Source organism: Anoplophora glabripennis, unplaced genomic scaffold (assembly GCF_000390285.2).
Source record: "Anoplophora glabripennis isolate ALB-LARVAE unplaced genomic scaffold, Agla_2.0 scaffold93, whole genome shotgun sequence".
Taxonomy (NCBI): Eukaryota; Metazoa; Arthropoda; class Insecta; order Coleoptera; family Cerambycidae; genus Anoplophora; species Anoplophora glabripennis.
The window spans coordinates 127,110-141,822 of NW_019416235.1; the positions used below are offsets into that span (position 1 = coordinate 127,110).

A 14,713-nucleotide genomic window follows, 5' to 3' on the forward strand; every position below is an offset into this window, starting at 1 on the left:
ACAGGGTGTCCTAAAATTCACGCCTCGGTCCCATAACAGACAAACGAAAAACGACAGTAAAAATCTGTTTAGATGGTGTGAATCGGGACTCATTAATGTCCGTTTTGCATTTGAAAAACATTCTTTTCAAAATTCGGAAAATAAAAAAATTCTACTTTTTTTTTTCATTTTTTATTATAACTAAAATTATTTATTTTTATGAACATTTTCTGTGCAGAAATTTTTTCTCTATCTCTTCTCGTTAAAAAGTTACAATAACAAATATTATACAAAAAATGAATACTATTGTATTGGAATTAGTCATGATTATGTCATTTAGTCATGATGATGATTAGTCATGATTATGATTATATTATTAGTCATGACTAATTCCAATACAGTAGAATACATTTGTAACTTTTTAAGGAGATAGAGAAAAAATTTCTGCACAAAAAATGTTCATAAAAATAGATAATTTTAATTATCATCAAAAATGGATATGTTTGTGGAAAAAAGTTTTTATTTTCCGAATTTTGAAAAACTGTCGTTTTTCGTTTGTCTGTTATGGGCCCAATACGAGATCTTTGGGACACCCTATTCTTGTTTCAAGCCTTTTATGATTTAATTTGGTGTCGAAATGTGGGAAATAAAATTGCAGAGACAGGATTAGTTTACAATTTTTAACAGACGAAACAGTTTTTTCAAGACCTGTCCTACACTATTTCTCTATAATTAATTTCGTCATAATTCTACATACTTTCGAGTTTAGCCGTGTTACACTGAGTAATTTATAGACCCCTTTCTGTAGCAAACAAAATTTCAATGTCGCTAAAAGATAAAAGAAAACATCGAGTGACTCTGGGAAGCTTTTAGCCATCCCGTGTGAGCTTTTGGGTTTGCAGTAATAGCCTAGAGCAAAACTCTAAAGAAATCCATTGATGACCTTAGAGATCCTTTTCTAAATGGAAAAGTTTTTGTGATTAAGTTTTGTTGTTCCTTCTGGACGGCAATTTGCTAAAGATACAAATGATATTTCTGAATATTTTTCTTTCCACTACCACGTTAACGGTTATTCGAAATCACAGAGAAAAATATATTTGAGTATACTAGGTGGCCCAATATTCTACATACATAATATATTCGCTTCACACTAAGATGCTTTAAATGAATTCTATTTTTATCAACGTGATTATAAGTTTTTTAAATATCTTTCCAGCGTTTCTGGGTTTTATGAGACACATTTTTTTGAAAATTTGAATAATATTTAAAAATTTTAATGCAGCAGATAGATACAGTGTGTTCAATTTGGAGTGGTACCATCCTTGCATTTTACAATAGATGGGTCGAATATTTCACAAAATGTCTGTTTTTACTCCAGTTTCATAGCCTACTGTGTTCAAATATCATTTTAATAAGAAAAATTGATTTATACGTATTTGCTGATACTAAAATTCCATTTTTGATTTCAACTTTCCTGACATTAACTGGTCTTACCCGAAGTATTCTGATAATACATACTGAATATTTATTTTTCTATAAGCTATCTAGAACTGACTTTTCTCAAATTGTTACAAAATACCGAGATAATAACAAAATCCCTCCTGGCTGGATTTAATTTTAACTACGGATTATAATTTAATGCCTTTCCGGGAACATCTTCCTAATATTATCTATAAAATCTAATATTGTTTATAAAAAACCAACCGGCCTTCCTAACAGCTCATGCTCTCCTAAAAGTCTTTTATCTGTTGTCTTAAATCGATGGGCTCAGTCACTATGTCTATTATTATCTATCCCTGTGGAAAATTATTTTAATTCCGACATCTTGGAATACTACTACTGTCTACTAGAAAGGAGACAAATTCAGTATTCTATGATTTCTTCTTGAAAATAATTCATTTACACTGTAAAAAAATGTCACTCAAATTTCACTCAATTTTACTCAGTAATCTATCGACACCCGATTGAGTGAAATTTTCACTCTATTAGTATGAGTACAACTGAGTGAAACTATTGCATCAGAAATGAGTGAGTTTTACTCAAGTCCGAGTTACTGCTAATTATCAATTGAGCGACTTTTGACTCTTTTCTGAGTATATAAAACCAATTTAGAGTTGACTTTTTCTCTAATATACAAGATATTTGAGTGATAGTACTCAGTTTTAGTTTAAATATAATCACAAATGAGTAAAATGATCAAAATACCCAATATTGAGTGAAAATGTACTCAAAAATTTCACTCAATGGATTCACCCCGAACCTTTATTGCTTTCGCTCACAACGATTTTTTTACAGTGTAGAGAGAATTTATGAATTTCTCCTTACATGGTTATCTGCCTTTTTTAGTAACCGTAAATCAGGGTCTAAGTAGGAAGCAGCTCCTCCGAATTTAAAAATGAGAGAAGCGGTGCTCCTCAAGGTTCTGTTCTAGGACCTCTATTATACCTGATTTACACATCTCATGTTCCTGCTATTTTAGTTTCTAAATGTTCTCTCTACGCCGAAAACACCAAAAATATATAGCAATTCCAAAAACGTATGTAGGGTTACTTTGTGGGCAATTAATTCTCTACATTTGACCTTGAACTGACCTTAACGTAGATCTGATCGGATCAAACGGACATCGTATTCAGATTTACCGACCCCAAAAACATATGAATACTAGTATGTATGGTTACCTACTTTGTTGGCAATTGATTGATTTGACCTTCAACCAGAGCTAATCGAGTCAAACGGATTCCGGATTCAGATTCAGCGACCCTAAAAACATATAGATACCAGGGTCTTGTCTTTCGGATATTTCACTTTTTTTTGTGGGACTGTGTTATAACCATATTTATGGATGTATAGACCGAAGAGAATCCACATGCTTTGGCCGAACTTCATCATCCACAACATGCAATTTCCTCTAAATGTACGGATTGGAAGTCTTGGAGATCGCTTAGTTAAGGGCCCCATATTCTTTAAATAGTGTTTTCCGCAAAGACAAATAATTTTAAACATTTAATAACTGAATAATCTAAAGCTTATCAAATAATAAGAATGTTATGTCATGCCACCTGAGTATTTTCAAAGACGCCGCAGTAAAACGAATAAACAGGTGCAAAAAACGATCAAACCATCAAGGTTTTAGGTACTGAAATCTACGAAAATACTAACTTTTTTATATATAATTCCACATGTAAATATTCTTATAACATTTATTTGCTTAGTCCTACATATAAAATTGTTTACTTTTATTTATAAGTATGTGAAAATAATTCTTAAAATGTGGGGTTAGAATAACAGCAATCGCATGTTTTACAAACGCTTTTTTTAGTTATTATTTTATTTGAGTAAATTTAAATGGTAACAATGAATAAACAAAACATCAAGGATTTTATTTTTGTGCTTACTTTTGTTCTACACGTTTTACTTTTAAAGTTTTCAGTAGGTCAGAAACGCCAGAAATTTCATTATTTCTCGGCCAGGAATATGGCCACCTTAAGTTTTTCCGCTTAAATCGAATGGAGACACATTCTCATTTTCTTGAATAAGTACTTGCTGTACTTCTTGAAGATATACCTTTAGGTTTCAGATTTCAGCTTTGATTTATGTCTTGGAATGTTGTCTTCCTCGGATATCGGATTTAAATCCTACAGATTTTTGTAGATAGGATCTTTAGCGTACAAGACATCTGTGCAAGATAATCAAGAACTGAAACCTCTTTATTGATTTATGGGCGGTAATTTCAAATTATCCAAGAATTTTGCCATGCTTCGACATACGCAGTCGTATTAGTGGTGGGACGTGGTCTTTCCAACATTTTCTATGACATTTTATGATTTTTCGTTTATAATTAAGGCTTCTTTCAATTTATTTTCTTTCACTTTGTAGAAAAAGTGTATATTTATTGGAAAAACAAAAACTAAATTTTTCTCTTCCCGTTTAAAGAGCTATAAATCCGCAGAGAGAAGAGATTTTTTACATGAAAAATAATCCCTAATTTTCAAAGAGCAATTTTTTGTACTTATTCATTAAATATTCGAACAGTTTTTTAAAATCACTGTACTTTTGCGTAATAATTCAAATTTGGTACATTCTAAGCGAACTAAACAAGAACTAGTAGATATACGAGTATCTGTTCGTGGGTGACACAGTTCCGTTTCCAATCCATGGACGGCATGTTATTAACTCGAACGTAAAGGGCGAAAAATAAAAAAGGAAATAGCAGAGAGATAACCCAGATAGGAAGTGATAACGAGAGCGAGAGATCTGAATGTAATTGCTCGACTTAGGTTGGAATTTACTTTTTACTACTCAATATCATATTAATCGTTCCTGGCATTTCCTACTATTCTCAATTTATCCTCTCCGAGAGAGAGGGTAATGAATTTCCATTCTTATCTGCAGAACCGTTTATTTATGATTGCCGAAATGCGATTGAGTGTTTGCAACAAATATAGTACGGCGTTCAGTAAATTAATTAATGACACCGGATATAAATTAAATGTCACCAAGTTTAACACAATTAATTTTCAATTAAATATGGCGTGGCATTTCTATGTAACACATTTTTAAGACAATTTACGGATACTCGGTTGAGGAAAATAAGAACCTCATCCAAGAGAAAATTTTAACTCTTCTACAAAATTTGAATCCGAGATTATAGTCTATTAGATTTTAGAAAAATGTGGTAATTACCTACAGTTACATGAGACCCAGTCCGCCGATATTTTTGGGTTCAAGGGTTCAAGCTCTTCTGTTTCAGGTGTAGAAACAGATCCAGTGTCGATAGAGTTTCTACAAAATTTTCCACTGTTTTGGAGCCGCTGGTGAATATTCGAGCAGAGAAATCCATTTATCATTCCAGCAGAAGAGAGTAAAGAGAGAATAGAAGAAGAGAGAAGAATATTTGAGAAGAGAGAATAATATTCAAGAAGAGAGGAGAATATTCAGAAGAGGGTGAACATTCGAGCAGAATATTCTAGCAGAAGAGGGTAAAGAGGTGAGAGGAACAGAGAAGATTATTCGAGGACAGACGAATATTCGAACGGAAGAGGGTGAATATTCGAAGAGAGAGAATATTCCAGCAGAAGAGGACGAGAGAAGGCGAATATTGAGCAGAAGAGATGAATACAATAAATATCTACAAGAATCTGTGGTACCTAGCTACATTAGTACTGTAGATTTTTGAGGGGACTTGTTTTTAAAAATAAATATAAAACTAAACTTTGTAACATTTAAATTATTCATTGCGTGATCACGTCGGTGATAATTAAATTCTCTTTTATTCCATCACGAGCTGCACAGCAACTGAAATTGCTGTGCGACGAAGAAAATGCAATGCAACACCGTGGAGAGTTTCGCATTTTTCAAGTTATCGATAAATATATATAGTTACATGGCGAAGTCTTAATATCCCTAAGGATTTGTTTGTTATTTATCCCGCTCTTGCGGAACGAATTAAGGCTTTTAAAAATGCAATTTTCTTCACCTGTAAGTTAATATTAATGCGATTAGGACATTATTTTTGCAATAAAAATGAGATCTCTATAATGAATACATTATAGATCTGAAGATTATTAATGAGGAAGGAATGTAGGAATTAAAAAAATTATGAATTTAACTGGAAATAACTGTATCAAGTTACTCAAGGTGGATCATTTTCACGGAGCTCTTTGTGTACGTATGTTACTTGCTCTGATGAAGGCTTGATGAGCTTATCTTTAAGCTCGTGGTCATTAATCTATTGTCAGATTACAAAGTTTTTGACTAATGCAGTATTCCGAGCCAAGAGTACCACAATATATTAGGTTGCATGGCTACTTTACAGATTAGACAACACAACATACATTTACGTCATTATTTTAAAGGCACGTCAGCTGTACAGCGTCCAGCTCTTTCCGTGAGGAATAAAAAGGTTAATTAATGTTCGTTCAAAAGAGCGCTTGCAATGGAGTTATTTTAGTAGACAAATAATTGCGTTTTCTGACCCATTCCCAGTTCGGAACAGGCTTTAGGGTGTGGAAAGAAGTGGAAAACGTCAGAGGCATCCAATCCTGGTCGTCGTTTGAAATTGTCTACAATAGCATATGTGAATATTGGAGTCCAAAATTCTTGTCTTCCGAACAAAAACTGCTCGTACAGCAAATTTGTCAAAATCATTTGAAATCTTCGGATGCAGACCATAACTTTCCTCCATAGGTGATGAAACAACTTAAATCCACCACTGCTGATGGAACATATACATATAATTGAGCACATATGCGGATTGAAGGAAAAAATAAAGACTTTCAAAGAGGGGATGCAAAGAGGAACGAATAGTTAAAAATAACAGCCATGTTTCATTTATTGTCATCATTGGTTTATTATTAAGAATATTGCTATTCATTCTAAATAATATCACATAATACTGATCAACTGATAAACACTAACGAAAAATAAGTTCTTAAACACATTTAATTTATGAACAAATGAAATTTCCAACAATTATTACTATTAAGAGTTCTGGTATTACTTTTTCCTAAAACAAAAATGAGACAGAGTGACTAGTTTCACACTGGATTCGTACAACAACAGATTTAATTTGAGATAGAATAACCAAATATATAATTAAGTTTGTCAAGATAACTACAATGGGAGCAATTCTTTCCAAAAAATAGATATAGTCAAGAACAACGGTACGTGTACTGAATTGTCAGAGAAATTTCAATACCAAATGGTACTATCTATACTAAAATGACTTTCTTTCAATTTAATGATCTTGTTTTATAATAAATTCTGCTATTGGAGGATCTTCATATCTATCTTTGGCAGAATTCCTCGTAACTTCTTCATCCCAGAACTGTATCATTTCTATGACATCAGTGTGACCAAAAGCTAAGGCTTCTTCTAACGGCGTTTTACCCCATCTGTCGCGTACTTCGTATGGAACGCGACAGTGCTTTAGAAGGAACTCCACGCAGTTTATATGCCCTTCTGCTGCCGCTAAATGAAGGGCAGTTCTACCGTCGTAATCTGCGAGGGACATGTCCATTCCTGACAGCTTGTGCCTTAGAAAAAAAGTTAAATATAACCATAAATGTTAAGGTTGTTTGAGGAGGCCTTACCTTCTTAAACCTGGTAAGTCCCCGGAAGCAGCAGAAAACAATAAGTTGACAATATTGAGACCTATACTTTCAAATTTGTGCTTTCTAGGGTCAGACTTGTTGGAAGCATGTTTCAAGTTGTCATATCTATGGAAGTTGAACTTTTTAACTAACTCCTGAAAAAACATATGATGTAGTTCATTGCCTATCTAACCTTAAATTATTTCAGTTATTCACCTCGCAGAATTGTACCCCTCTACAGCTGTTTCCCAATGTATCCAAAGGAGGGGAGTACAAACACATGCCCATTACGTTTGGAACAACAACGAGCATTGCACCACTTACCCCAGATTTAGCAGGAAGACCAACCTAAAACAAAAATAGTAGTAATAGTAGTAGTAGTAGATAGTAGTTGTAGTAGCAGTAGGAGTAGCAATAGCAGTGGCAGTAGTAATAGTAGTACAGTGTCAGAAGTTTACAAAACTTGAGAACATTTTTGTCTCCAAGGATGTACCTTAAATGCAAATTGTCCAGAGTAGTCGTACATCCCACAACTGTGCATTAACGACAATACGTCTCGGACACTTTCTGGCTTAAGTACCTTTTCTTCAGAAACGGGACAAATTCCACCATTTGCCAATGTAGCTGCCATGACGGCGACAATATCACAATTCGCTTCAAGTGAGCAACACTAAAACATTGATACTTATTGATTTTGCTATATGGCAAACACAGAACTCAAATTTAGCAAGGACCAAATTTCCCTTTTTTATCTGAATTTAGCAACCATTTGGCAAAATTACATCTTCTATGTCATTCCATTTTATATTGCAAATGATTTTACCCAAACATATTCGTAAATCGAATCAGCTTTTTAACCAAGACACACAGGAACAAAAAGTTACGGTTAGTTGTCAGCGACACGTTTGACAATTTTATTAGAATTTGTTACACTACTTATCACGCCATTCATTCTACTTACTTGGAAATAAAAATCCATATATTCATCAAATTCTGAATTCTAGAAATACAAAATTATGTGTCGTCAGGCGTTTTAAATGTTCTTTATTACCAGAAAAATCTAAATACAATAAACTTTTTTAAAAAAACATTAATTGTTTCTTTTACAAGAATTGGTTGCCTTTCAAGTCTATTGGGGCGATACAAACAGGGTGTCTCACGGTGACGGGCCATTAGAATTATTTCAGACTACTTCGATTTGAATTTTGAAAATTTGGGATACCGGATTTTCGGGCATGAATTTCCCAACTAAAATAATGGCGTCCGCGTACCACTTCCGGTTGTACCGGAAGTCGCCATCTACTTGCTTATTTTAAATTGAACACCCTATATATTATTGCAATTTTGGATTCTACGTGTTATTTTAGGTGGACTTTTATGAAGTTTCCCTATTCCTAAAATTAACCGTTTTCGATTTATTTAATTTTTTTCAAAAAAATGGAGAAACAGTGACCAGCTTCAAACCATGTGTATTTTATAGTAAGAAAGATAAAGCAATAATATTTATAGGGGGGATAGCTGGATCCCTAAGCTTTCCATCCATACATTCAAAGTGGCTTAATTGCATACAGGGTGCTAGAAATTTAATGCCGAGTTTAGTTAACTTCAAACCTTCATAAGTCGATTTTTTAAATAGAACACCCTGTATGTTTTTCTATATTCTGATACACAATTTTATTCTCTTCCGAACGGTATCATGGTTCCCTATACCTATCTCTTCTAGTTTTTAAATTACCTACTATTTTTTCTGTAATCACCTAAAATCATGTAATTTCTTGCGAGGATAGCTGTGGAATTTTTAGCAAAACTTTAAAACAAACAACTAAACTGTCACAAATTTGCGACCAATGAGTAGAAAAAAGTTTATTTTAGTAAATTTTAGTAAATCAACTAGAGTATGGTCGAATTTGTGAAGAAAGAATTTTACCAAAAGCTATAACTTCAAATGAAGATAATGTAATAAATGTGCTAGCCTATTTTAATGTTCATTCAGAATCCTCAACTCGTGCCGCAGAGTATGATTTAGGCATTTCACGAGCGTCCATTCACAGGATTCTAAGTACTAATGATATGCATCCATACAAAAAATATTGTTGCTTTATCTTTCTTACAATAAAATACATATGGTTTGAAGCTAGTCACTGTTTCTCTACATATTTTTGAAAAAATTAAATATCTCCAAAACGGTTAATTCTAGGAATAGGGAAACTTCATAAAGGTCCACCTAAAACAACACGTAGAATCCAAAATTGCAATAATATATAGAGTGTTCCATTTAAAATAAGCAAGTTGATGGCGACTTCCGGTACAACCGGAAGTGGTACGCGGACGCCATTATTTTAGTTGAGAAGGGCATGCCCGAAAACCCGGTATCCCAAATGTTCAAAATTCAAATCGAAGTAGTCCCTAAAATAATTCTAACGGGCCGTCACCGTGAGACACCCTGTATATAATAAATTACCTGAAAATAAAAGTCCATGCACTCTCTAAATTTACTGTTTTCTGGAAAACATTTATGCTCCCTCATATAAAATCCTAAGGCATAATTTCTATCAGCACATTCCCGTTCAGACAAAAATACTGCATTATTGAAGCCCAAGTCCTCTCCTCCTGCTAGTTTCTAGAATTTACAAAACGATTTTGTATCTTTTCCAAAGACGCACCTTTATACAAATATTTACTGACGTTTAGCTAACCTCAAAGTAATTCATTGTAAAATCAAATTTTTCCGCAGAACTCATCTCTGGCCGATGTATGGTCTTGAGAAGTGAACATATTATGATAGCCCCAGCATTTATCATAGGATTGTGAGGTTTTTCTAAAAAAAATACATTATAAGCAACTTTGGAAATCATATCAAACTATACTCACTATTATGGTCTAGAATAAGTTCATTGAAGTTTCTACCACTGGGTTCTTGACCAACATAAGTATGAACTACATCAGCACCAAGAAGATCCAAAGCTATAGCGTATGATAGAGGCTTACTGCAAGACTGAATAGTAAATGGTATAGTCACGTCTCCGATAGAATACCTTTGCCCATCTATAGTAACTATGCTAACTCCCCAGTAATTTGGACTCATTCTTTTTAGTTGGGGAATATAGCACGCTACCTACAAAATATCGATTAAGCGTCGTTTTTGGTGTTACATTTCTTTTATTACATTGCCATCGGTATTCTCTTTGCATTTCCAATAAATTTCTTCTAATTCTTTACTAAAGCTTTGAAATTCTGGTATTATGAACTGGTGTCTAAATGCCGTAGACAAGAGAGCGATGCTTGGAGATATTATACTGAAATACATTTGGAAGAACAAATTAAAGATCAACTTCCACATAGAGTCAGGTGGTCAGACTGTGTCCATACCATGTGATTTAATGCGAGCGACTATTGACTAAATGAGTTCTTAAATTTGTGATCAGGTAATGATCCCAAATCTGCACATACAACATAAACTACAACAGTTTGGATGCCGTACCTTCTGGCACAACACCATATTTATTGTTTAGTTAGGAATGATCTGATTTAATAACTTTTCCGTTTTCTACGAGTTACTATAATCATTGCTGATAACCTTTTGCTCTAAGATTTCCGAATTTACGATCAGACATTGTAAATGCAACAATAGCTATGACGAATTAATCATGTAAGTTAAAATGACCAATGTAATTTGGAATTTGTTTGTTATCACGTTTTTACTACCGGTTTAGTTACTACGAATGTGTAATCCAGTCTATAAGTTGCAACAAACAAAATTAATTATTAATTATTATTTTGTCTAGTGTTAAATTGTGATAAAGCTTTTTTTGGTATTTTGATCATAAGTGCAAAGGTTTATTTACTAACCTTCAATACGATGTACAGTGAGGTCAGAAATACTATTATCGTCTAACATACTGATTTATCTTGGCATTTTAATTAAATAAGATGTACCAATATTATTTTTTAAAATAATAAAAATAATCAAATTATTTTTTGAATGAATCATTCAAGACGTATTAGTATATCAAAAAGGTATGTTTTACATAAACTTTTTAGATATTTAAGAACAGTTTCAGAGTAACATCTGAAGAAGAGAGCGATATTTCTCTCGAAACGCCAATAGTTGTAAATCGACGACGTCGAACCGCTGCTCCAGACTATTAGGGATCAATTTTTATCAAACAAATATATTAATTGTGTTATCGATATAAAAAAAAATATTTATAAGTCCATGTATTCCAATTTACATATACTTTTTAAAGTCTGCTGAATTTATCCCTTTTTTAATCGATAACACTCGAAATGTGTGAGTTTTCATAGAAAATACGATTGATGTGAAATTTTATGTTTGTAGCCTCACGTAAACCAGAATTTCTTGAAAATAATTCAATTCATCGGAACTAAAATAAGGGGACCTTTTTTAAGAGTCTAGTGATATTATTCAAATGTTTTTTAAGATTGAGCAAAAATAAAAACTAAGGGATAAATAGTGGTAAACACCCCTTAAAGCCAACCCCTACATAACATGTGTGATTTGATTAATATTGTTTAAATTAATGCCCAGATGCAATGAGTCTAAGTTTAAAACGTGAATAAGATATCTCAAAAAATGATTAAGATATCGCAAAAAGTATAATATATGCCATCCCTCTTCAAAAATCTCGTTTACCATTCATTTTCGAAAAAAAAATTATACTAAAAAGATACATTTATTTTCTATTGTACTATACTTCCTGGAAGTCGATTTAAAACCACTATGTAAATGGTTATTTATATACAGGGTGTATTGAGAGACACCATCATTAAGAACTGAAGAATTTCGACAGCACTGACTATTAAAAAAAAATTATTTCATTTTATTCGTAAAACAAGTCATTTTTGAGTCAATATTTCTTTACCTGAAATAGTTCTAAAACTAACTTAAAATTTCGGCACCAACGTTTTTTTTAATATGATTGATTACAATTGCATTTGCAGAAAAATTCTATAAATATTTTTTGTGAAACGGACAGGTTTAGAGTAATTTTCTGTTTATTTAAATGTGTAGAAAGCTTATTTTAGACTAAAGAAATAATAACTGGAAAATGACTAGTTAGTCCATAATTGTATACAAAATTAGTGATTTTTTACCAGTATTTAGTTAATTTACCATCACAAATTTTATGAATCTACATCTAACCGAGATACTTGCGTATTCGTGTTGTTTTCCAGAAACTTTGACACCCTCTAAGTTACAATGTTGAACTAAGATATATTGTTTGACCCAATTATCTATATTTTAACTTCAAGACTATCTAGCAGCATTTATGTCCCTTAATTTAAATATACCCTGTATAGGTTTTTGTCTTACCTTTTAAATTGTTCCAAGTTTAATTTTTGCGTATCTACCGAATATCCTTCAGAATTTTTTCTAGATATTTTCTTTAAATTTTCCATCATTTCCTTTAGTCTTGGATCATTTTTCCTAAGGCCTGTGGCTTTAACAGCCTAAAATAAACAGGTCATATAAAAAAATATTTTGTGTAATATATTATGATATGAAGACGATTTTTACCTACCGATAAAAATTTTCCTATAGATAGAAGTCCGGTGTCTTGGCTTTTAAACATTTCAAAAAGTGCAACATCAGGCTGGACATCATGTCCACTATAAAATTATTTATGAAATAAAGAGAAATTGCGTAAAACTGCTTACTTACTAATGTAAATAATTAGTGTCATGTATAAAAGAGTAGTGCCTTCTATAATAAAAAATATGAGGTATTAAAAAGTATTTAGCGTGAAGATGATAATCATACCTTTGTTGACCACGTGCATTATAAAATTGTTGAATACTTGCCTAAAAAACGAGGGCAATTGATTCAATAACAATTATTTATAGTGCTAGTTACTTACATGTTTCCCATTTTTGTGATAACTTGAAACGCTTATTTTTAAGATATTGTGCTTAAGTGATAACCAGTGGTCAAATTGACTTCTTAATTGACTCCTATTAAAATTGTTAAGGATTCTATTCGGGAGCATGATTTTAATTTGCCGGTGATCGATAATTCTGACTAGATTTCGTAATGCGTCGTCGCAATCTGCCCGAAAACAAATTCAACGCGCCTAATTTTACACATGCGTATGGGAACGGTGCCAATTTAAAATACGCTAATATCATGTTGGTTGCATACAGCTCAAAGTTCAAATAATGTCTGCTGACATAAGTTAATACGTAGTTACACCATTTTTATATTTACAAATTAAGGGTTATGATTCTTTGGTGGATAAAAAAATTTAAATGGAGCAATTGCTCATTTCTCTATGAGTACGTTTGTGCTTACAATTATTTATATTAAATTACATTAGGCAAGTTCGGTACTAACATCTAGACGTTCCAGATGTGTTTTGTTCTTTTCTATTTGTAGGAGATGAAAAGACAAAGAGATACATCTAGAGCCTCTAGATGTCAATACCGAACTTGCCTATTGTATATAAAATAGTTTTTGATATATTACACTGCACCAGTGCAGTGTAAGAAAACATTGCGGAGTGGAGTAGCAGTAGGAACGCATCTAGAAAATGTGTTCTGTTCTAGAGGGCGCTGTATGTGGGAAGAAGTATTTTTTATTAACTCGTGAATTTGTGATTGGATGCTTTAAAATAATCCGTTACCGTTGTTAGAACTGTTTAAAGTGAATTAGTTTGAGGTTTGAGGTTGAGTAAATGTTTTGTCGGAGTGATTGTATAGGAATTCGTTTTATATATATGTATCTGTGAGTGTTGGTCTAATGCTAAATTGTTGTAAAGTGTGAAGTGAAAATAATATGACAAGATAATAAAACAATATGAGTGACAATATTTTAGTAGCGATCAAAACTCGTCCTTTGATATCTAGGGAGATATCTGAAACATTGCGGAGACAATGGGCCGTCGAAGAGAAAACTATATACCAAATAGACGAAAATGGACATAGGCTAAGCGAACCCTACAGTTTTGGTAAGTATTTCATTGGTTCCATAGAAGAATGATTGTTTCAAATTAGAGACCAGCAACTTTTCGAAGAACTGCTTAATCAACACATTTTAGCCAATTATAACATTCACATTATATACTTATCTCAAACTTTTTCTTTGTAGACCACATATTCACAGAATTTGTCAGTAACGCAAATGTATATGATCAGGTGGTCAAGTCCCTTGTGCAGTCTTTCCAAAACGGTTTTAATTCAACCATTTTCGCTTATGGCCAAACTTCATCAGGGAAGACGCATACGATGATGGGAACGGATGCGATGCCTGGAATTATCCAAATGGCCATTAACGACGTATTCGAACATGTCTCCTGTGATGCCCAAAGACGATATCTGATAAGGTAATTTTGATATTTTCATCACAGATGACTACAGTCGCAATAAAAATAAACAGAAAAAGTCTACAAATGCTTAAATAAGTTAAGTTTTAATATTTTATTCATCCAAGTGCAAGGATAAAAAAGTCATTCATTTTATAAGCTTAACACTGAAATGTTAAGATAGAAATATTTTTTTGTCGATTAGAATATACCCAATTTATTTTTGTAACTTTTCTGTTGTTAATGAATTTTAAACTCAAATTAGTAATCAGAATCATTTGTAAGATTAAAAACTTTCATTAAGCATGAGATTAGATAAAGATT

General features: G+C 32.6%; 1 protein-coding gene across 2 annotated transcripts; it reads right to left on the reverse strand.

Moving 5' to 3' along the window:
- Nucleotides 1–6,347: 6,347 nt before the first annotated feature.
- On the reverse strand, nt 6,348–13,127 carry LOC108903630 (glutaminase kidney isoform, mitochondrial). Of its 2 annotated transcripts, XM_018705864.1 has the most exons (13): nt 12,950–13,127; nt 12,853–12,893; nt 12,754–12,795; nt 12,614–12,701; nt 12,406–12,542; nt 10,237–10,366; nt 9,942–10,185; nt 9,767–9,888; nt 9,532–9,690; nt 7,564–7,740; nt 7,287–7,418; nt 7,071–7,225; nt 6,348–7,013 (listed from the first exon to the last, which is right to left on the reverse strand). In XM_018705864.1, the coding sequence occupies exons 1-13, from the start codon at nt 13,076–13,078 to the stop codon at nt 6,716–6,718; spliced, it is 1,854 nt and encodes a 617-aa protein (XP_018561380.1). In that variant the 5' UTR covers nt 13,079–13,127; the 3' UTR covers nt 6,348–6,715. The 2 variants fall into 2 exon arrangements, with proteins under 2 accessions (XP_018561380.1, XP_018561381.1); XM_018705865.1 differs by lacking the exon at nt 12,754–12,795.
- Nucleotides 13,128–14,713: the final 1,586 nt, after the last annotated feature.